Source organism: Mixophyes fleayi, chromosome 4 (assembly GCF_038048845.1).
Source record: "Mixophyes fleayi isolate aMixFle1 chromosome 4, aMixFle1.hap1, whole genome shotgun sequence".
Taxonomy (NCBI): domain Eukaryota; kingdom Metazoa; phylum Chordata; class Amphibia; order Anura; family Limnodynastidae; genus Mixophyes; species Mixophyes fleayi.
In genome coordinates, this window is record NC_134405.1 from 24726741 (window position 1) to 24750263 (window position 23523).

General features: G+C 42.0%; 1 protein-coding gene across 2 annotated transcripts; it reads right to left on the minus strand.

Moving 5' to 3' along the window:
• Positions 1-328: 328 nt before the first annotated feature.
• LOC142149710 (uncharacterized) lies at positions 329-16913 on the minus strand. 2 transcript variants are annotated; one of them, XM_075205015.1, is made up of 5 exons: positions 16813-16913; positions 7262-7657; positions 4553-4891; positions 3309-3665; positions 329-569 (listed from the first exon to the last, which is right to left on the minus strand). In XM_075205015.1, exons 1-5 carry the CDS (start codon positions 16850-16852, stop codon positions 451-453), a joined length of 1251 nt encoding a protein of 416 aa, XP_075061116.1. In that variant the 5' UTR covers positions 16853-16913; the 3' UTR covers positions 329-450. The 2 variants fall into 2 exon arrangements, with proteins under 2 accessions (XP_075061116.1, XP_075061117.1); XM_075205016.1 differs by lacking the exon at positions 4553-4891.
• Positions 16914-23523: the final 6610 nt, after the last annotated feature.

Consider the following 23523-nt stretch of genomic DNA (forward strand, 5'->3'; position numbering starts at 1 on the left):
TGAGGGTGCATTAGTATGAATAGTGTTATCGTGAATATGGTTACCTCTAAAATAGAGATGGGTTTTCAAAGAGCATCTAAAGATTTGAAGGCTGTGGGAAAGTCTGATTTGAGCATGGCAGGGAATTCCATAAGTGTGGAGCAGCACGGAGAAGTCTTGTAGGCGGGAGTGAGAGGTGAGACGAGAAAAGGCGCAGGTCAGAGGGAGATCTAAGAGGGCGGTAGGGAGAGTAGTTTGAGATGAGATTTTTTTATTGTCATAGATCGCTTCGATACCACTGTTTAGTAAATGACCCTGGAAATCAGTGTCAAAAAGCAGAGAGTATAGATATAGTGCTTCATTTGTTTAGTAAAAGAACAAGAACGATCACATTACATTATTAGAAGAATAAACAGTGTGTTCTATTTATAATATTCTGATAATTCCCATGGCGTTGAAGGTTTTACGTCTTTACGTTTTCTTAATGTAGACCAAAGCTACTATGAACAGAACAAGAAGGAAGAGGAGTTTGATTCCAGCATAAATTACAATTATATTGAGACATTGAGATGACTCCTTCAGGACTGGATCTGTAAAATATGAGATAGACAGGAATTAATCATTAGAAAACAGAAACGATTTAGTATATCATCCCGTCTTTGAAGGGGTTCTCCACAAACAATGTGCCTACCTCACCTATTGATGCCATCCCAATATACTAATTAGGCATTTTTAACACTTGTAGTGATGATTGGACAGTTTACAGACTTCCATTTCGTTTTAGTGTACAGTTCCATAGCAATTAAAGATGTATGTAACGCCAAAAAGTCTATTTGAGCAGATTCACTGAAATTTGCCTCGCCCAGTTATCAAATTTCGAGATTTGTTTCATAAGAGATATGGATGTGATCTCTCCACAATGAAAGATTGCCCTAAAGATGAACCCTCTCCTCCCCTTTTCTCTTTATTATTAATGTTGCTCCTCCCCTTTTCATTCTGCCCGGCCAAATGCTGTCATCTTGCCCGGAGATCATTGCCTTCAGGTGGAAAGCTAGGCACACCAACGCAGATCACCAAAGTCGTTTTTGCACGGAATCGTAGTAGTTTTCACATCATAAATGACCTCCAAAGTCAACATTTCTCAAGAGGGTTCTGCTTAAATATCAAACAATTTTGACAAAAAGTGCATTTGCAGTTTAATATCTTACGAGATCTAATTTATATTTGTTGCAGAGTCTTTTATTTTCTTCAAATTAATATACATATCATAGTATAGTATTTTTTTACAGGGCACAGATGGTGAATTTAGAGCGATACTGGCTGACTCTTGCTATTCACCATGCCAGTCCGAGATCAATCTGTGCATGATGTGACCACCTTGCGGTCTTGCGCGTGCACACTGTAACTAAAAACCTGAACTTGGACTTCCAGTTCCAGATTCAACAAAAAGATAATAACAAAGTTATATTAAAATAATAATAATAATAATAATAATAATAATAATAATAATAATAATAAAGTAACCATCCTGAGATGGTGATAATGATAAGGAGCACAGCAATGGTACATGATAAATAGGCTTTCTTATGTGAAGGCCACCACTGCTGATTCCCACCAATAGCCTTCGCTGCCATGGGGGCTTTGTTAAATAGGATGAATCTTTGGCAAATAAGGTGAAGCCCTAAATCCAATGAATACTTCCATTTTCGCCAGTGATTTTAGTGTTATAGGGCCTGAGTCATTAAGGCAAAAAAGGAGTAAATGTTCTCTGAGACAAACCATGTTACAACTTAAGGGGTGCAAATTAGTTTATTATTTTGCACATAAGTTAAATACTGGTAGTTTTTTCATGTAGCACACAAATATTTGATAGCTTTATTATTACACTGAAATTTAAAGTTGATCTAGGACATGTCCTACCCCAACTATAAATTTGTCCCCACATTTTAAATTTAGATCCCCCTCCAATGCAACATGGTTTTGCCCAGGTGCAAATGTTACTCCTTTTTTATGCTTTGCTCTCCTTAATGACTCAGGCCCATAGTGTTTTATCTGAATGTGTATTCAGTGCCACTGGTGGAGAAGACACAAAAAAGTGTAAGTTATTGCTCAGAAAAGTGGAAACAATGGCAAATATTTCATAAATATGAATCAAGAAAGGAAGACCCCTAAATTCATTCCCTCATGCTTCCCGTTCAAGATTCCCCAGAAACGTAAGTAAATATATGATTTTCAAATATTTCCTTTGCAAAAATGTTTTTTGTGGGCTTCCTGCATTTTTCCCCCAACCCCTCAAAGAGTCAACACCTTCTTCTCCTTCCCTTCCACCCTCCTCAGCCCTTCAATCTATGAAGTGTGTCCACTATGAGTGACAGCCGGGAGGTTGCTTGCAGGTTGTTATAAATCATCATCATGATCACCATTTATTTATATAGTGCCACTAATTCCACAGCGCTGTACAGAAAACTCACTCACATCAGACCCTGCCCCATTGGGGCTTACAGTCTAAACACAGACACAGACTGGGGTCAATTTGTTAGCAGCCAATAAACCTACCAGTATACTTTTGAAATGTGGGAGGAAACTGGAGCACCCGGAGGAAACCCACGCAAACACGGGGAGAACATACAAACTCCTCACAGATAAGGCCATGGTTGGGAATTGAACTCATGACCCCAATGCTGTAAGACAGAAGTGCTAACCACTTAGCCACTGTGCTGCCCTGGCAATAGGGAGCATGTCAAGTTTTTAATTTTTCATTACTTGCAGAAATGTGTTCTTTCATTGCAAGATGCTATCAAACGCTACAAGATGCTAAAGCACAACAGTAGTTGCTGGGCTAGCACGGCTGCCGGTGGTGGCATCAGCAGAAGGTCTCGGTGCTCCAGGTTTCTGATCTGCTTCTCTGGTGTTACAGCAAACAGAGGCATCGGGTCAAATGCCAAGGTGGTTCGATTAAGACACCTCCTCATTCTTATTGAAAAAAGAGCACTGTGTAATACCGTCACAGGGAATCACTGTCCTGAGAGTTCAGAAACAGACATTTTCTAACATTGACCAAACAGACTCTCATCGAGAGGGCCCCAGATTAAATTTTGCACGGGAACTAGGACCTAGTACCTTTAGCTTCTACCCATATGTTCTTTTTGTCTAGGGCCCTAGAGATTATTAAGTCACCCCTCTTAGCCCTCCTATTCTTGCTCCTCATGTTGGCTACAGCAAGAGTTCTGAAAACCCCAGTTTACTTATTACTTCCCCATCCATGAATTAATTATACCCTCTGGCGTTTTATAAACACCTTTGTCATACATTGAGCTTTATACACATACCGTGCATACTGTAGATTCTCAGCTGTGTTCCAGGGCCTTCCTCCATTATCACCTCTGTCTGTAATCCACAACGTTGTATCACTACACGGCAGTAGAAGGTGGTGTTATCTGGACCATGGAACTTTTCTAGGACAAGGATGGACTCATTGATCAGCCTGGTCTTTCCCTTGTAATCTGGGTGTATGAAGTCTGGGTCTGGATGATATATAAAGTGCTCTCTTGAGTTCCCGACCATCCAATAGACCCTGGTCCATAGAATGTTCTCATACTGTGGTGCTGAGTACATGCAGTTGATTATTGCATGATTATTAAATACAGTTACTGATGGCTGCCAGATGTCCAAGTGATTTGTTTGTTCTGAAAATTAAATAAAAAAAAAATATATAGGATATTGATCTTCTACTTTATTAATGAAAGGAAGAATGGTGTTATTACATTCATACATTAATATGCCATACATCAAGCTCCCTCCGGCAAGAGGATTTTCCAGGATCTACTGCACATGTGTGATCTGACCAACCAGGTCACGCCAGCACATATCCACTCAGACTGGCCCAGAGAAGCGGTAAATTAGCTTTTACCACTCCGGACCAGTATCATCAAAGCAGCTGTGTATCGCTCACCTGCCCAACAATATTGTATTGATAAATATTGTAAATAGATGATTTTTTTTATCATCATGATAAGCAGCAATAACAACATATCTATATAAATATAAATAGCCCTAAAGTGGAGGGGCAGTCTCATAGCTCCCTTCTGTCTGTTGCACTGTGTCACCCTGCAGGGGGAGGGACAGTCTCATAGCTCCCTTCTGTCTGTTGCACTGTGTCACCCTGCAGGGGGAGGGACAGTCTCATAGCTCCCTTCTGTCTGTTGCACTGTGTCACCCTGCAGTGGGAGGGACAGACTCATAGCTTCCTTCTGTCTGTGTCACTGTGTCACCCTGCAGGGGGAGGGACAGAGTCATAGCTCCCTTCTGTCTGTGTCACCCTGCAGGGGGTGGGACAGACTCATAGCTTCCTTCTGTCTGTGTCACCCTGCAGGGGGAGGGACAGACTCATAGTTCTATTCTGTGTGTGTCACTGTATCACCCTCCAGCGGGAGGGACAGACTAATAGCTCCCTTCTGTCTGTGTCACTGTATCACCCTCCAGGAGGAGGGACAGACTCATAGCTCCCTTCTGTCTGTATCACCCTGCAGGGGGAGGGACAGGTTCATAGCTCCCATTTATGACAGATACAAACCTACAATGAGAAGTTCTGTTCCAACATTTTTTTCATATTTAGCTATTTTTTCATCTTTTGTTAAAACTTGTATTTCCCAGCAGTACCAGCCTTGGTGTGAAGAATTGACATGATCAATTTTGAAATGTAGAATATTTTTCCCAGCCCCGTCTGTGCAGGTTCTTCTAGAGAAGATATTGGTACATCCAGGTCCAGCCCCCACGCCTCTCCGCACTTGACACAAAATTGTATTAGGGTGAATATTTTGGTTCTTAGTTGTGAATCGAGAGAAAATATTCACTGTGTCACCAATGAATGCAGGGATAAAAGATGGTTGCTCTATCCTGAGTTCATTCTCACCTGACAAACAAAATACAAAAGTAATTTATGATGAACAATAACTGGGTAGCTCAGAAGTTGTTCCGCAGAGGTTACAAACATTGGTCTGCAGAGGTTACAAACATTGGTCTGCAGAGGTTACAAACATTGGTATGCAGAGGTTACAAACATGGGTCTGCAGGGGATACAAACATTGGTCTGCAGAGGATACAAACATGGGTCTGCAAGGTTTACAAACAAAGACTACTTGCAAGGCCATGGCACCCATTCAGGAGATATGCACTTGCATACAAAAAAAATTATTTGTTAGCTCCAACATGACACAATTTGGCTCATCTTCTACATGCATTTATACTCCAGGTATTTTATGTTATCCACAATAAAGAAGCTATATCTCCTAGCACCTCATAGTTCTTATACAATGGGACCAATGGTCTCTGGTTGTTCCCATTAGTTTTATTGCCTTTTTTGATGATATGTGTTAGAAGGATTTATTCCAGGTTATTGGAGCCTATAATTGGATTCTGCTACATTTTCAACAAGAAGAACCTTTAGAGCTATGATCTTCAACCAGTGTGCTGTGGCGTACCGATGTGCCATGAGATGTTGCTAAGTGTGCCGCAGCACAATGCCTTGAACAGGAGTAAAATCACAAGATTTATGGCGGTACATGCGTCAAACTATGGCTAACTGAAAGACCTTGCTTTAAGGAAATAATTTTACCGTTTGTTTCATATGTTTTCTTTGTAAAATATTTTAGTGAAATAAAGAGTTTATTATTATTATTATTATTATTATGTTACGGGGTGACACTTATGAATGCATCATTTATGTGTGACGTTCCCCCAAGCGTGTTCCTTATTTCTCTGCTGCTGTCGCTGCCATACTTGCCAATTCCACTTATAACAAGAATTGGGCTTGGGTTTTTTTTCAAGTTGTAGTGTATTTTTGCAGGTCGCAGGTTGCGGGTTATTGGGCGGGTTACACACATTGCGGGTTACACGTGTGTCCAGCTCAGGTCTCTCTCGCCTTTGCTTTAGGTACTGTCTGAGAGTCTGAGACACTCCTAAATTTCTGCCCCTCCTCTCTCCAACGTATGTTCCTTTCCTGACTTCCCCTCCCACTGTACCCAGAAGTCCTGCCCTCCTCCCTACTTATCCTTTCCCTGGCTATGGAGCTAGCTGTGCCCCATTCCTGTTACTTACCTGTTCCTTACTATCCAGTTTTGGTGAGTTTATGCTCATATAACTTTCTCTATTTTAGCCACTGATCTCCACCGTCTCTTCCCTCCAGCAGTCTTAAGCAGGCTTAAAGTGCGAGCTCTTTGCAAGAGGGACGTCTGCAGTCACTTCCTATAGAATGTTTCATATTGTGCAATGAAACTGGTATACTTATCAGAGTTCACATAAAGAGGGCTCATCCTGAAATAACCCGTGAAGTTCATCATCATCATTTAGGCACGGTTAAAATAATCAACGTAGAATATGATTGTTTTTGGGAACCATGACTTTTACTTTATACTGCACAAATAATATGGTGTCCAGCTAATTAGAATGTACTGTATTTATTCTAGCTGTAGGATATGTAGAAGGGCCTTGACCGAGAACTTTGAGTTGCTCTGTCAAATATCAAGCCCAATATAAAACTATTGTGTTCATTAAAACAAACACAGGTACCACATTAGTTGTAGTTAAAAGTTATTATATTAATTATAGTTATCAGCTAACATAATTAATATTAGTTATAAGAAAAAAATATGTTATTAGCTGTGATGTTAAATTTATAACATAAAAAATAACAAATGTAATTTCTGTGTATGTACTTTGTAAGTCCTGCCTTTTTTTGTATTTTTTTGCTTTTGGTTTGCAATGAAATTCTGGAAAATATTAGTCTTAAAGCGCTATCTAACTGGGGCCAAGACTATATGGTGGGCCCCTTCTGTCCTTAGAAAATGTACTGACTGAAAAAGAGGAGCAAAGAGAGCCCAGAGATATTTGCGTAATTTCATTGATCCTGGTCCCATTCTTTTCTCAATCAGGCACCATGTTGTGCAGTGACAATACACATCCAAGGGATCATGCAGGATCAAGCAGAGGGCACAAAGATGTAGAGAGACCCACTACAGGGTCTAAATTCCAAACCTTGTGTAAGTAACCTTTTGGGACTGAGTTTTACAAGATATGCCACACAAGAACTAAATGTCCAGTTTTGGGTGGAATTACCCTTTAATTAATCTTCTAAGCTCCATCATCCCTATGGGTCTTCATAAAAGAATCTAGCAATTATCTCGCTTCCCACCTAATGCCCCTTTCATGGCACTACAGAAGATTAGCTCACCACATCTCCACCTCTGCAGAAAACCTCCTAGTTAATATAAATGTCTTCATTTACCTCTCACAGTGAGATGAGTCCCTTTTCTGCTTTGAAACTGGGTAAGGGTTCCATCTTTATGTTTCATTTTTATACGACAGCAATATGTGTTTGCATCATCTGCTGTAACATTTGCTAGAGTTATAGTTGCATTTAGAGCTTTTGGATCGCCCACTAGGACTAGTCTTCTCCGATATTGCGGAAATGTGGAATTTGCCAAGCTGTTGTAAAATTCCTTGTTACCACCACCACAGTAGTCTTGATTTGAAGCTTTCCATATAACGGTCACTTCTGAATCATGTTCCTTGTTTTTTGGAGACACAAACCTGCAGGGGAGGGTGAGAGCTTCTCCCACAAATGACTCTGTTCCTCGGGGCTGGTGCACACAGTACTTTTCTGTTGCCGCACAGGATTTACCTATAAACAGTAGATATTATCGTGAATGGCCCATTGTGAAAGATATCTAAAGAGAAGAAGATCTATAAGAAGGGACAGAAAGGCACAAGGAGAATGACATAGTATTGTAGATATATTAAATCCATAGTAACAGTAAATGATTCTACATTGAAAGTATCAATTAAGTATTTCCATGAGGAATGATCTCCAACTGTTTGACTCACAGGTATTTGTGATATGGAGAATCTACTCACAATTCCTTTACTTATTGGTACAAAAAGCGTAAAAAAAATATTTTAAAAGATGATTTGAGAATGAACAACAGACCTTTGCTCGATAGCTGTTGTTTTTTTGAAGATTTTTTAAAAATTATTCATGGTTCAGAATAATATTTTAAAGAGAATGTTTTGGGGGTTTTTTAAACTTAAAAGGTTTTTATTGAGTTTTTAGAAGAACATGAAACAAACATAGCAGTGGTTACAGGTTACAAATCAACAAATGCCAACAGACAAACAATCAAGAAAAGTAACAATAAAAGCACACCATATATTGCAAGGTGCTTACAACAAAAACAGGTGGAGGGAAGGAAGGGAGGACAAATAGGAGGGGGGGTGGAGACAGAGCAAGAGAGAGTCAGATTACAAGAATTGTACCTTTGGGTCTGACCCAAGTACCCAACTCAAAGAACACTCAACAAGGTTTAAGGGTCAGACACGGATCGATGCTCCATAAAATATTCATACCATATAAACCATTTGATCAACGGGGTGGAAACCGCTGTAGAATATGTAAAACCTATAGTTTCCATCTCGTAACTATGTTGAACTTTAGTAATAATTTTAGAAAGTGAAGGAATTAAAGGGGATTTCCAATTCTATGCTCTGCTGCTCTAACTGTGATAAGTATGTATCCAGTTACATAATGATCGTGGCGTTGGAGATATGGAGGATATAGGTGTAGTTGTGCCATAGCTGGAGAAGGAGAAATGTTAGATTTAGACCTGTGAAATTAAATTAAAGATTTCAACCCACAATGACTGAAGTTTGGGGCATGACCATTAAATGTGCATATGCGTACCAGCCTTGCCACAGCCCCTCCAACAATATTTGGATTCTGAAGGCCAGATTTTATGAAGATTATCCGGGGTAAGATACAACCTATGGATAACTTTAATCAAAATTTCCGAGTGGTTAATACACTTTGACTTCTTATATATGTTTTGGAAAAAAAAATTCCCAGACATCGGCTGAGATAGTAGTATCTAGTTCGGATTCTCAAACAGATTGAATAGGCAAATCACGGTTGTCAATAGGGGCCAAGAGTAGCCGGTACCATGAAGAGATGCTGTCTGCAGGAGAGATGGACAACTGAATACTAGGGGGAATCGACCTCAACACCAGTACATGTGAGAGGCAGGATTGTATCCAGTGCCTGACTTGCAGATACTTATAGAAGTCTTGGGCTGGAATGTCATATTTGTTTTGTAGTTGGGAGAAGGGGTGGGTGATCTTCCTTCCAGAAGATCCTGTATTCGCCTAGCACCCTGCCTATACCAAAGGTCGAGGCGGACGTCTGGAATCAGTTGTGACAATGCAAAGAGAATGTTTTTTTTAAATCTCAATTATGCATCGTCTGTGACCAGGGTTCCAATAATTTTGAAATGAAGAACCACCCATGAGACCTAGAGTATGCTAATAAAATCCTGCACTTCATTTAAGATCCCCAAAATAAGAAAAGACCATTAGAGACACCATTTCAACCTAATTTGTGTTATCAGATGATTAAATTATGGAAATAAATATGAATTTTGAGTGAAAAAAGGGTTAGGGTTAAGAAGCACAACCCACCCTAGGGATGTGCACCACCCAATCTAGGGATGTGCACCGCCCACCCTAGGGATGTGCACCACCCACCCTAGGGATGTGCACCACCCACCCTAGGGATGTGCTGCTCCAACCGAAGGCAGAGAGCTTGTGGCTTCCTACTGGTCCAAACCAAAACAACATTAGTTGTCAGTTCTTGTCCTTACCACTGGAAATCTGTGTGTATCTATCAAAATTAAATGGTAAATTGTATCAGTTCATATTTTGATCATACATTTAAGCCTGAAGCCCAACATCAAGGGAACCTCATTTTATGCAGGTCCTATGAACTACTGACATATATTTTTCAAAAACCATTACAATGTAGTTAAACCAAATGTACTCACCTCCCAGGTATAGAGTTTGAAAATATTTTAAAAAAACTTTATGCCAGATGTACCCAAACATTGGCTTTTCACTCAAATGTATATTACAGCAGGTGAGGTTACAATTATTTTATTATAAGCAATATACTCAATATAATCAAATTTCATCATCTCACTCCGTCCTTGACCCTCTTTTGCTCCCTCCACTCCTCTGGAACTGCCCTCACTAAGGTCACAAATGACCTTCTCTTCGCTACATCTAAGGAACACTTCTCCTTACTTATCTTATTGTGGACTGCTATACTGACATTGATACCGCTGACCACTGACCAAGAATGTCCTCTCCTCATTTTCCTCTTACCTCACCTAACCTTTTCATTCTCTACACCTAACTCCACCTCCACCCTCTTTCCTTACCCTTCGTTCACCAACAATCCGCTCTGTTCTTTCCTCGTGTTCTACTGCAACTATTCCATCACCCTCTGTACCTCTAAGTCTGATTCTTTAGCTCTGTTTTCTTGAACCCAGGTCTACTTCACTTTAGACATGACCATCACTCCCATCCACTGTCCTGTAAATAACTTGATCTGCCTTTACTGAGTTAACTGTTGTTTAATTAGTAGATGCCTGGTCTTTTTATTTGGTGGTAATCAATATAACAACGCTGTAAACGCTGACACCACCTACTCCGACATGAGGACACCAAAGATCTCATTGCTAACAAAGTGGTATTACAGACTGCTTGAAAAAGAGACTTAAACCAATTGCGACGGATGAAGAGCCCGGCACAGTACAAAGACATAACTTTGAAGGGATACACTATCATTCGTGCTGTTAAGGTGGTAATTTAAGGAGGCGACGGCTGTAGCTTGTACACGGCTTTCCAAAGAACATCGTACAGCCTTTGCCTCCTTAAATTACCACCTTAATAGCATGAATGATAGAGTATCCCTTTAAAGTTACATCATTGTACTGTGCCAAGCTCTTCATAGGTCGCAATTAGTTTAAATCTCTTTTTCAAGCCGTCTGTATTTACACACTGTTGACAATGAGATCTTCGGTGTCCTCATGTTGGGAGATGTGGTGTTGGCTTTTACAGCGTCCTTAAAACGTACCCAACCCTTTGTATTATTTTGTTTTTCATTTGTTATGTACTGAGTTATGCATCCCTGCTGTCTGTTTATTGTATAGTAATGTAAATGTCAAGTATGGCACTGCAGACCTTTTGTGGTGCCTTAGAAATAAAAGATAAAAATAGCTTAATTGCATCAAGGTCAGAGTACACTAGTAGCTGTTTGTATCCCTGAATATCTGATAATGGTATTTAATGATCAATGAGTCTGTGGCAGATCCCAGTACAGAAACCAGGGATGTGCACCGGCGACTTTTGAGGTCTCGTGTTTTGTGTTTTGGATCCGGATTTTCATTATTTTTGGGGTTCGGATTTGTCTCACAAAACACTTGACGAAAGGTCTCGGTTCGGATTTAAGGTTTTGGATTCAGATTTTTTTTGGAAAAAACATAAAAAGTTTAAAAATCAAGTTTTTGGGCTTATTTTCACTCCTATGCTATTAGTAACCTCAATAACATTCAATAACAAGCATTTCCACTAATTTACAGTGTATTCTGAACACCTCACAATATAGTTATTAGTCCAAAAAGTTGCAACGAGGTATCTTTCTGGACTGCGTAGAGGAGTGGGTCACCACAATATATATTAAAAACCCTGAACTTGTATGATTCGCACCAATAAATGTACCTGGACTGCGTAGAGGAGTGGGTCACCACAATATATATTAAAAACCCTGAACTTGTATGATTCGCACCAATAAATGTACCTGGACTGCGTAGAGGAGTGGGTCACCACAATATATATTAAAAACCCTGAACTTTTATGATTCGCACCAATAAATGTATCTGGACTGCGTAGAGGAGTGGGTCACCACAATATATATAATAAGAAAACCATCAACTTGTATGATTCGCACCAATAAATGTACCTGGACTGCGTAGAGGAGTGGGTCACCACAATATATATTAAAAACCCTGAACTTTTATGATTCGCACCAATAAATGTATCTGGACTGCGTAGAGGAGTGGGTCACCACAATATATATAATAAGAAAACCATCAACTTGTATGATTCGCACCAATAAATGTACCTGGACTGCGTAGAGGAGTGGGGCACCACAATATATATTAAAAACCCTGAACTTTTATGATTCGCACCAATAAATGTGTCTGGACTGCGTAGAGGAGTGGGTCACCACAATATATATATTTTTGGATTTTACATGCCCGGTACTACGAGATTGGGCATCGGGCTTGGAAGACGACGTTGATGGCATTTCATCGTCTATGTCATGACTAGTGGCAGCAGCTTCAGCATTAGGAAGAAGTGGGTCTTGATCTTTCCCTACTTTATCCTCCAAATTTTTGGTCTCCATTATATGTAGCACAAGATACTGCAGAATGTGTGAACTTGGTAATATTGCAGTACCAATGGACTTATACTGCTGGATTGGTTTTGCAAATTTGGTTATAATTATATATTTTTTTTTTCATTTTTAATTTTTAATTTTTTTTTACTTTTTTTTTATTTTTTAAAAACTTGGGAATAATGGGGAAATAACTATGCCCTTAGAAGCACAGAGCACAGGACACAGCACCACTGGACTGAACAGGACACGGCACAGGACCCAGCAGCACTACGGAACTCAGCAGGACAGAGCACAGGACACAGCACCACTGGACTGATACTGCAGAATGTGTGAACTTTGTAATATTGCAGTACCAATGGACTTATACTGCTGGATTGGTTTTGCAAATTTGGTTATAATTATATATATTTTTTTTAATTTTTAATTTTTAATTTTTTTTTACTTTTTTTTTATTTTTTAAAAACTTGGGAATAATGGGGAAATAACTATGCCCTTAGAAGCACAGAGCACAGGACACAGCACCACTGGACTGAACAGGACACGGCACAGGACCCAGCAGCACTACGAAACTCAGCAGGACAGAGCACAGGACACAGCACCACTGGACTGATACTGCAGAACACAGCACAGCACAGAACTAAACAGCACAGCACAGAACTAAACAGCACAGCACGAGATCTACCAGGACAGAGGACCACCTAACACACCCTCCCTCTACCCTGATCAATGCCCGAGTGAAGATGGCGGCGACTAGCGGGGAATTTATAGGATCCGAGTATCGCAAGATCCGACAACGGGATTATGAGTCAGAGCCTCAGTTTCAGATTTGAATTTGGCGCCAATACCCGGATCTGTCTCGGATCCGACTCGGATCGGCAACGTTCGGGTGGGCTCGGATTTCAGAAATCCGAGTGCGCTCATCTCTAACAGAAACACATATCAGCAGGTGACACTGAGTTAACTCATACATGCCAACCTTATGTTGGCCGGGTCCGGGAGATCCTGGATGGCACGAGGGGTGTATGGGCGGAGGGGGTGGGGCTTCACGATTTGCGTCATTTTGGCCCCGTCCCCAGTGATGTAATGCCTGTTTTTGTTTTTTTTTACAGTGGTAAAAAAAATCACTGGGGGCGGGAAAAAATGATGCAAATTGCGAAGCCCCCCCTCCGACCGTACATGCCGGATTTAATTTAGTCAAGTTGGCAGATGAGGGAGTATCGCCAGACCTATCCGCAATTCTGAGTAGCGAAGACATTCCGGGAGAGTTGACATGTATGAGCTAACTACAAAACTCTTGTGTAGCCACAGGGATTCCAAAACAATTATTATTATTGCTTTTTATATATATATATATATATATATATATATACACATATATATATATATATATAGCCCCATCATATTATGCAGCGCTGTACAATGAATAAGTAATCATTCACATCAGTCCCTGCCCCATTGGAGCTTATAAACTAAATTCTCTATCACACAAACACATGGGGCCATTTTAGTCAGAAGCCAATTAAAATACCAATATATTTTTTGACTGTTGGAGAAAACAGCAGCACCCTGTGAAAATTTACATAAACACTGGTAGAACGCACAAACTCCACACAAATAGGGCCCCGATCAGAATCAAACTCATGACCCCAGCGCTGTAAGGCAGCAATGCTAACCACCGTGCTGAACAATAGATAAATTGTATACGCTACATTCATTATAATTATTATATTTTGTTTATAAGGTGTCAAAAAGTTTCTACAAAAATAAGAAGCATTGAGCTGCGTAGATGGTATATATTTCAGCTTAATAACTATGCCACAAAGTTTCTGCAGCTCTGTACATAGGGTGATGAACAGACAACACATTAAACAATGGCTACAGGATACATAGTTACACAATGAACACACAGTTATGAGCTAACAGCAACAAATTATTCATAAAAAAGACATATATGAGAACAATAAACATATATGGTCACATACAGGCAGAATGATAAATGCATGGTCGCAATTAGCAAAACAAATTGCATTTTCCTCTCATGGTAAGACCTGAAATGAGAGACAATAGGAGTAAATGGGACAATAGGCGTATTGGAACCTGAGGCCAGGATGGTCCTGGAAGGTCAGATGGTGCAAAGGTCAGGATAGGGCCTGGTAGAGGACTGTATTGCAGAGGCCAAGAAGGTACAGAGGCCTTGATGGTGCAGAGGAGAAGATAGTGCCCAGTAGAGGTAGTGCAGAGACCTAGATGATACAGAGCCCTTGATGGTGCAGAGGAGAAGATAGTGTCTGGTATACGTAGCGCAGAGGCCAAGATAGTGTCCGGTAAGGATAGTGCAGAGGCTATAATGGTGCAGGCCCTAGATGGTACAGAGGCCATGATGGTGCAGGTCCTAGATGGTACAGAGCAGAGGTCATGATGGTGCAGGTGCCTAGATGGTACAGGGGCCATGATGGTGCAGGTCCTAGATGGTACAGAGGTCATGATGGTGCAGGTCCTAGATGGTACAGAGGCCATGATGGTGCAGGTCCTAGATGGTACAGAGGTCATGATGGTGCAGGTCCTAGATGGTACAGAGGTCATGATGGTGCAGGTGCCTAGATGGTACAGAGGTCATGATGCTGCAGGTGCCTAGATGGTACAGAGGTCATGATGGTGCAGGCACCTAGATGGTACAGAGGCCATGATGGTGCAGGTCCTAGATGGTACAGAGGTCATGATGGTGCAGGTGCCTAGATGGTACAGAGGCCATGATGGTGCAGGTGCCTAGATGGTACAGAGGCCATGAAGGTGAAGGTCCTAGATGGTACAGAGGCCATGATGGTGCAGGTGCCTAGATGGTACAGAGGCCATGATTGTGCAGGTGCCTAGATGGTACAGAGGCCATGATGGTGCAGGTCCTAGATGGTACAGAGGTCATGATGGTGCAGGTCCTAGATGGTACAGAGGTCATGATGGTGCGGCTCCTAGATGGTACAGAGGTCATGATGGTGCAGGTGCCTAGATGGTTCAGAAGTCATGATGGTGCAGGTGCCTTGATGGTACAGAGGCCATGATGGTGCAGGTCCTAGATGGTACAGAGGTCATGATGGTGCAGGTGCCTAGATGGTACAGAGGCCATGATGGTGCAGGTCCTAGATGGTACAGAGGTCATGATGGTGCAGGTGCCTAGATGGTACAGAGGTCTTGATGGTGCAGGTCCTAGATGGTACAGAGGACATGATGGTGCAGGTCCTAGATGGTACAGAGGCCATGATGGTGCAGGTCCTAGATGGTACAGAGGCCATGATGGTGCAGGTGCCTAGATGGTACAGAGGCCATGAAGGTGAAGGTGCCTAGATGGTACAGAGGCCATGATGGTGCAGGTGCCTAGATGGTACAGAGGCCATGATCGTGCAGGTCCTAGATGGTACAGAGGTCATGATGGTGCAGGTCCTAGATGGTACAGAGGTCATGATGGTGCAGGTCCTAGATGGTACAGAGGTCATGATGGTGCAGGTCCTAGATGGTACAGAAGTCATGATGGTGCAGGTGCCTTGATGGTACAGAGGCCATGATGGTGCAGGTCCTAGATGGTACAGAGGTCATGATGGTGCAGGTGCCTAGATGGTACAGAGGCCATGATGGTGCAGGTCCTAGATGGTACAGAGGTCATGATGGTGCAGGTGCCTAGATGGTACAGAGGTCTTGATGGTGCAGGTCCTAGATGGTACAGAGGACATGATGGTGCAGGTCCTAGATGGTACAGAGGTCATGATGGTGCAGGTCCTAGATGGTACAGAGGTCATGATGGTGCAGGTGTCTAGATGGTACAGAGGCCATGATGGTGCCTAGAGGTTCTTTTGGGTTGAAGTAAATATGGGTATCTGCTACACATATTCTATAGTTGAATCAGTTGTAGACTGAAGAACAGACACCAGCAGGGAGGACAGCAGGAATATAGGTGCAAGTGGAATGCAGCAATGGTTATAGGAAAGTTGAATAGAGAGTAGTAAGGTGCAGTGCATGAGACCTTGCAGAGTCCATGAAATTGGAAAGTTGGCCAAAGTCCAGTCCAAATCCTGCCCCTGCTTTGACATCATGCTCGTTATGGAAGCAAAGCCTTATGCAGGCTTATAAAATACAGTTTAAACAGAAGTATCTAAATCAGCTGCTGCAGGGGGAGAAGTGTTCCAGCAATCAGTACAGCAGGCTGATTAACAGAGGGGATGTTGCAGGGATGTGAGCTGACAGATCAAAAACAATTTCTCTTTGGGTGAGAAGTTGCAGATAATACCAGAGTTCTTGAGGTGTGCCACCAGGGAGAAATGACAGCATCAGATACAGATTCACTACACTTATAGCAGGATATATTACTGAATAACATGTTTTGTCATGACAATATCATATTAGCTATATATGAAAAAGGAAAATATTTAAAATACAGCTGCATATAAAAAATAGATGAATTGCAAAGCCATTATATATATATATATATATATATATATATATATATATATATATATATATCGTATAAGAGTAAAACAAACTGTATATTCTGTACGTACCCCACAGAGCCAGCATGGATAGAATCAGTACACGGGACATAGTAACATCTTACAGAGTGTAGAACAGAGTGACACTAGCTCTGATACAAGTGACTTGTCGCAATAACCGCACTAACATTCAGTCACCGCTGTCTCAATGCTTTCCGGGAAAGAAACACTGTTATGAAATAGGGATGAGCGCACTCGGATTTATGAAATCCGAGCCCACCCGAACGTTGCGGATCCGAGTCGGATCCGAGACAGATCCGGGTATTGGCGCCAAATTCAAAAGTGAAACTGAGGCTCTGACTCATAATCCCGTTGTCGGATCTCGCGATACTCGGATCCTATAAATTCCCCGCTAGTCGCCGCCATCTTCACTCGGGCATTGATCAGGGTAGAGGGAGGGTGTGTTAGGTGGTCCTCTGTGCTGTTTAGTTCTGTGCTGTTTAGTTCTGTGCTGTTTAGTTCTGTGCTGTTTAGTTCTGTGCTGTTTAGTTCTGTGCTGTTTAGTTCTGTGCTGTTTAGTTCTGTGCTGTTTAGTTCTGTGCTGTGCTGTGCTGTGCTGTGCTGTGCTGTGCTGTGCTGTGCTGTGTTCTGCAGTATCAGTCCAGTGGTGCTGTGTGCTGTGCTCTGTCCTTCTGAGGTCAGTGGTGCTGCTGGGTCCTGTGCTGTGTCCTGTTCAGTCCAGTGGTGCTGTGTCCTGTGCTCTGTGCTTCTAAGGGCATAGTTATTTCCCCAATATTCCCCTGTGTTTAAAAAAATAAAAAAAAGTTTTTTTAAAAAATACCAAAAACTACTTTAATTTTTTTTAATTACCACAAAATTTGCACAACCAATCCTGCAGTATAAGCCCATTGGTACTGCAATATTACCAAGTTCACACATTCAGCAGTAAAAGTCCAGTGGTACTGCAATATTACAAAGTTTACACATTCTGCAGTATCAGTCCAGTGGTGCTGTGTCCTGTGCTCTGTCCTGCTGAGTTCCGTAGTGCTGCTGGGTCCTGTGCCGTGTCCTGTTCAGTCCAGTGGTGCTGTGTCCTGTGCTCTGTGCTTCTAAGGGCATAGTTATTTCCCCATTATTCCCAAGTTTTTAAAAAATAAAAAAAAAGTAAAAAAAAATAACAAATTTTTTTAAAAAAAAAAAATATATAATAATTATAACCAAATTTGCAAAACCAATCCAGCAGTATAAGTCCATTGGTACTGCAATATTACCAAGTTCACACATTCTGCAGTATCAGTCCAGTGGTGCTGTGTCCTGTGCTCTGTCCTGCTGAGTTCCGTAGTGCTGCTGGGTCCTGTGCCGTGTCCTGTTCAGTCCAGTGGTGCTGTGTCCTGTGCTCTGTGCTTCTAAGGGCATAGTTATTTCCCCACTATTCCCAAGTTTTTTAAAAATAAAAAAAAAGTAAAAAAAAATAAAAAATTAAAAAAAAAAAAAATATATAATAATTATAACCAAATTTGCAAAACCAATACAGCAGTATAAGTCCATTGGTACTGCAATATTACCAAGTTCACACATTCTGCAGTATCTTGTGCTACATATAATGGAGACCAAAAATTTGGAGGATAAAGTAGGGAAAGATCAAGACCCACTTCCTCCTAATGCTGAAGCTGCTGCCACTAGTCATGACATAGACGATGAAATGCCATCAACGTCGTCTTCCAAGCCCGATGCCCAATCTCGTAGTACCGGGCATGTAAAATCCAAAAAGCCCAAGTTAAGAAAAAGTAGCAAAAAGAGAAACTTTAAATCATCTGAGGAGAAACGTAAAGTTGCCAATATGCCATTTACGACACGGAGTGGCAAGGAACGGCTTAGGCCCTGGCCCGTGTTCATGACTAGTGGTTCAGCTTCACCCACGGATCTTAGCCCTCCTCCTCCTCCCCCCCCCTACAAAAAATTGAAGAGAGTTATGCTGTCAGCAACAAAACAGCAAACAACTCTGCCTTCTAAAGAGAAATTATCACAAATCCTCAAGGCGAGTCCAAGGGTGTTGGTGGTTGTCAAGCCTGACCTTCCCATCACTGTACGGGAAGAGGTGGCTCGGGAGGAGGCTATTGATGATGTAGCTGGCGCTGTGGAGGAACTTGATGATGAGGATGGTGATGTGGTTATTGTAAATGAGGCACCAGGGGGGGAAACAGCTGATGTCCATGGGATGAAAAAGCCCATCGTCATGCCTGGTCAGAAGACCAAAAAATGCACCTCTTCGGTCTGGAGTTATTTTTATCCAAATCCAGACAACCAATGTATGGCCATATGTAGCTTATGTAAAGCTCAAATAAGCAGGGGTAAGGATCTTGCCCACCTAGGAACATCCTCCCTTATACGTCACCTGAATAACCTTCATAGTTCAGTGGTTAGTTCAGGAACTGGGGCTAGGACCCTCATCGGTACAGGGACACCTAAATCCCGTGGTCCAGTTGGATACACACCAGCAACACCCTCCTCGTCAACTTCCTCCACAATCTCCATCAGATTCAGTCCTGCAGCCCAAGTCAGCAGCCAGACTGAGTCCTCCTCAATACGGGATTCATCCGAGGATTCCTGCAGCGGTACGCCTACTACTGCCACTGCTGCTGTTGCTGCTGTTAGTCGGTCATCTTCCCAGAGGGGAAGTCGTAAGACCGCTAAGTCTTTCACAAAACAATTGACCGTCCAACAGTCGTTTGCCATGACCACAAAATACGATAGTAGTCACCCTATTGCAAAGCGTATAACTGCGGCTGTAACTGCAATGTTGGTGTTAGACGTGCGCCCGGTGTCCGCCATCAGTGGAGTGGGATTTAGAGGGTTGATGGAGGTATTGTGTCCCCGGTACCAAATCCCCTCGAGATTCCACTTCACTAGGCAGGCGATACCAAAAATGTACAGAGAAGTACGATCAAGTGTCCTCAGTGCTCTTAAAAATGCGGTTGTACCCACTGTCCACTTAACCACGGACATGTGGACAAGTGGTTCTGGGCAAACGAAGGACTATATGACTGTGACAGCCCACTGGGTAGATGCATCCCCTTCCGCAGCAACAGCAACAGCTGCATCAGTAGCAGCATCTACAAAATGGCTGCTCATGCAAAGGCAGGCAACATTGTGCATTACAGGCTTTAATAAGAGGCACAACGCTGACAACATATTAGAGAAAATGAGGGAAATTATCTCCCAGTGGCTTACCCCACTTAGACTCTCATGGGGATTTGTGGTGTCAGACAATGCCAGTAACATTGTGCGGGCATTAAATATGGGCAATTTCCAGCACGTCCCATGTTTTGCCCACACCATTAATTTGGTGGTGCAGCATTACCTCAAGAGTGACAGGGGTGTGCAGGAGATGCTTGCGGTGGCGCGCAAAATTGCTGGACACTTTCGGCATTCAGCCAGTGCCTACCGCAGACTAGAGGCACATCAAAAAACCATGAACCTGCCCTGCCATCACCTCAAACAAGAGGTTGTGACGCGCTGGAACTCCACCCTCTATATGCTGCAGAGGATGGAGGAGCAGCAAAAGGCCATTCAGGCCTACACAGCCACCTACGACATAGGCAAAGGAGTGGGGATGCGCCTCAGTCAAGCGCAGTGGAGACTGATTTCCGTGTTGTGCAAGGTTCTGCAGCCATTTGAACTTGCCACACGAGAAGTCAGTTCCGACACTGCCAGCTTGAGTCAGGTCATTCCCCTGATCAGGCTGTTGCAGAAGCAGCTGGAGAAAGTGAGGGAGGAGCTGGTAAGCCATTGCGATTACACCAAGCATGTAGCTCTTGTGGATGTAGCCCTTCGTACGCTTTGCCAGGATCCGAGGGTGGTCACTCTTTTAAAGTCAGAGGAATACATTCTGGCCACCGTGCTCGATCCTCGGTTTAAAGCGTATGTTGTGTCTCTGTTTCCGGCGGACACAAGTCTACAGCGGTGCAAAGACCTGCTGGTCAGGAGATTGTCCTCTGAAGAGGACCGTGACATGCCAACAGCTCCACCCTCATTTTCTTCCACATCTATGGCTGCGAGGAAAAAGCTCAGTTTTCCCAAAAGAGGCACTGGCGGGGATGCTGATAACATCTGGTCCGGACTGAAGGACCTGCCAACCATTGCAGACATGTCTACTCTCGCTGCATTGGATGCTGTCACAATAGAAAAAATTGTGGATGATTACTTTGCTGACACCATCCAAGTAGACATGTCAGACAGTCCATATTGTTACTGGCAGGAAAAAAAGGCAGTTTGGAAGCCCCTGTACAAACTGGCTCTATTTTACCTGAGTTGTCCCCCCTCCAGTGTGTACTCGGAAAGAGTTTTTAGTGCAGCGGGGAACCTGGTCAGTGAGCGGCGAAGGAGGTTGCTTCCTCACAACGTTGAAAAAATGATGTTTATAAAAATGAATAATCAATTCCTCAATGAAGTACAGCACTGCCCTCCAGATACTACAGAGGGACCTGTGGTTGTGGAGTCCAGCGGGGACGAATTGATAATGTGTGATGAGGAGGAAGTACACACTGTAGGGGGAGAGGAATCAGAGGTTGAGGATGAGGACGACATCTTGCCTCAGTAGAGCCTGTTTAGTCTGTACAGGGAGAGATGAATAGCTTTTTTGGTGTGGGGGCCCAAACAAACCAATCATTTCAGCCAAAGTTGTTTGGTAGGCCCTGTCGCTGAAATGATTGGTTTGTTAAAGTGTGCATGTCCTATTTAAACAACATAAGGGTGGGTGTGAGGGCCCAAGAACAATTCCATCTTGGACCTTTTTTTTTTGCATTATATGACCAATCAACAGTCGTTTGCCATGTTCAAAAAGTAAAACCAAATTTAAAAAAATACAAGAAATTAAACCAAAAGTAAAATGCCGTGTCATAATTTAAAACAAGAGGTATTGACGTGCTCTAAAACTACTGTATTGTTGTTTATATTTTATAAACACTACACTTGACAGCTTGAGTCTTTCAATAAAAAAGTAACTGTCCATTGCACGAATATTTGCAACAGGGACAATTTTAGGGTTAAGAAAGTCAACTAATAACACTTCGACGCTGTCTGTCTTTATAAACACTACACTTGGAAGTTGGAGGAGGTATTGTGGCCCCGGCACCAAATTTACTACCGGGGCCACTCCACTGTGCAGTCCATATTTAGGTGTATCAGATATTAAACAACGGTGACAGTTGATGCCCAATTTTTTAATTATATTGTGGCCTCGGTACCAAATTGTGTACCGGGGCCACCACACTACGCAGTCCAGATACTTGTTTGGTGGAATTCAGACCAGTTGAGGGTTTTATTATTATATTGTGTGGACCACTCTATCTATACCACACTACAACTCTATACCACTCTATTTCATACTTTAATTCTATTTCATACTTTAATTCTATTTCATACTTTAATTCTATTTCATACTTTAATTCTATTACTAATTACCATAAAGAGGAACAAAATAAACCAATTTTACCAAAAGTATAATATGACTTAGACTTACAAACACTACACTTGAAAGATCGTGCCTTTAAATGAAAAAGTCAGTCTTCATTGCACGACTATGTGCAACAGGGACAGTTTTTTGGGTTTACAAAGTCAAACAATAACACTTTGACCCTGTCTGTCTGGGATCTCAATGACGAATTGTCTGTACCATGTTTGGAGGAGGTATTGTGGCCCCGGTATCAAATTGGGTACCGGGGCCACCCCACTATGCAGTCCAGATACTTGTTTGGTGGAATTCAGACACGTGGAGGGTTTTATTATTATTATATTGTGTGGACCACTCTATCTATACCACACTACAACTCTATATACCACTCTATTTCATACTTTAATTCTATTTCATACTTTAATTCTATTTCATACTTTAATTCTATTTCATACTTTAATTCTATTACTAATTACCATAAAGAGGAACAAAATAAACCAATTTTACCAAAAGTATAATATGACTTAGACTTACAAACACTACACTTGAAAGATCGTGCCTTTAAATGAAAAAGTCAGTCTTCATTGCATGACTATGTGCAACAGGGACAGTTTTTTGGGTTTACAAAGTCAAACAATAACACTTTGACCCTGTCTGTCTGGGATCTCAATGACCAATTGTCTGTACCATGTTTGGAGGAGGTATTGTGGCCCCGGTATCAAATTGGGTACCGGGGCCACCCCACTATGCAGTCCAGATACTTGTTTGGTGGAATTCTGACACGTGGAGGGTTTTTTAATTATATTGTGGCCTCGGTACCAAATTGTGTACCGGGGCCACCACACTACGCAGTCAAGATAGATAGATGCGTATTGCGTATCATAGATAAAGTACATTCAGTGGTGTGGGGCAAATTGAAAAATATTCAAAATGCACTGACATTATCAAAAACAAGAGGTTGTCACACGCTAAAACTCCAACATGTTTATGATGGAGAGGATGGAGGAGCAGCCGTATGTGTAGTGTAATGCAGATCTGTTGAAGGTTTTTTATATATTTTATTGTGGTGCCCAGTGCCCACTCCTCTACGCAGTCCAGGTACAATTATTGGTGCGAATCATAAAAGTTCAGGGTTTTTAATATATTGTGGTGACCCACTCCTCTACGCAGTCCAGGTACAATTATTGGTGCGAATCATAAAAGTTCAGGGTTTTTAATATATTGTGGTGACCCACTCCTCTACGCAGTCCAGGTACAATTATTGGTGCGAATCATAAAAGTTCAGGGTTTTTAATATATTGGGGTGACCCACTCCTCTACGCAGTCCAGGT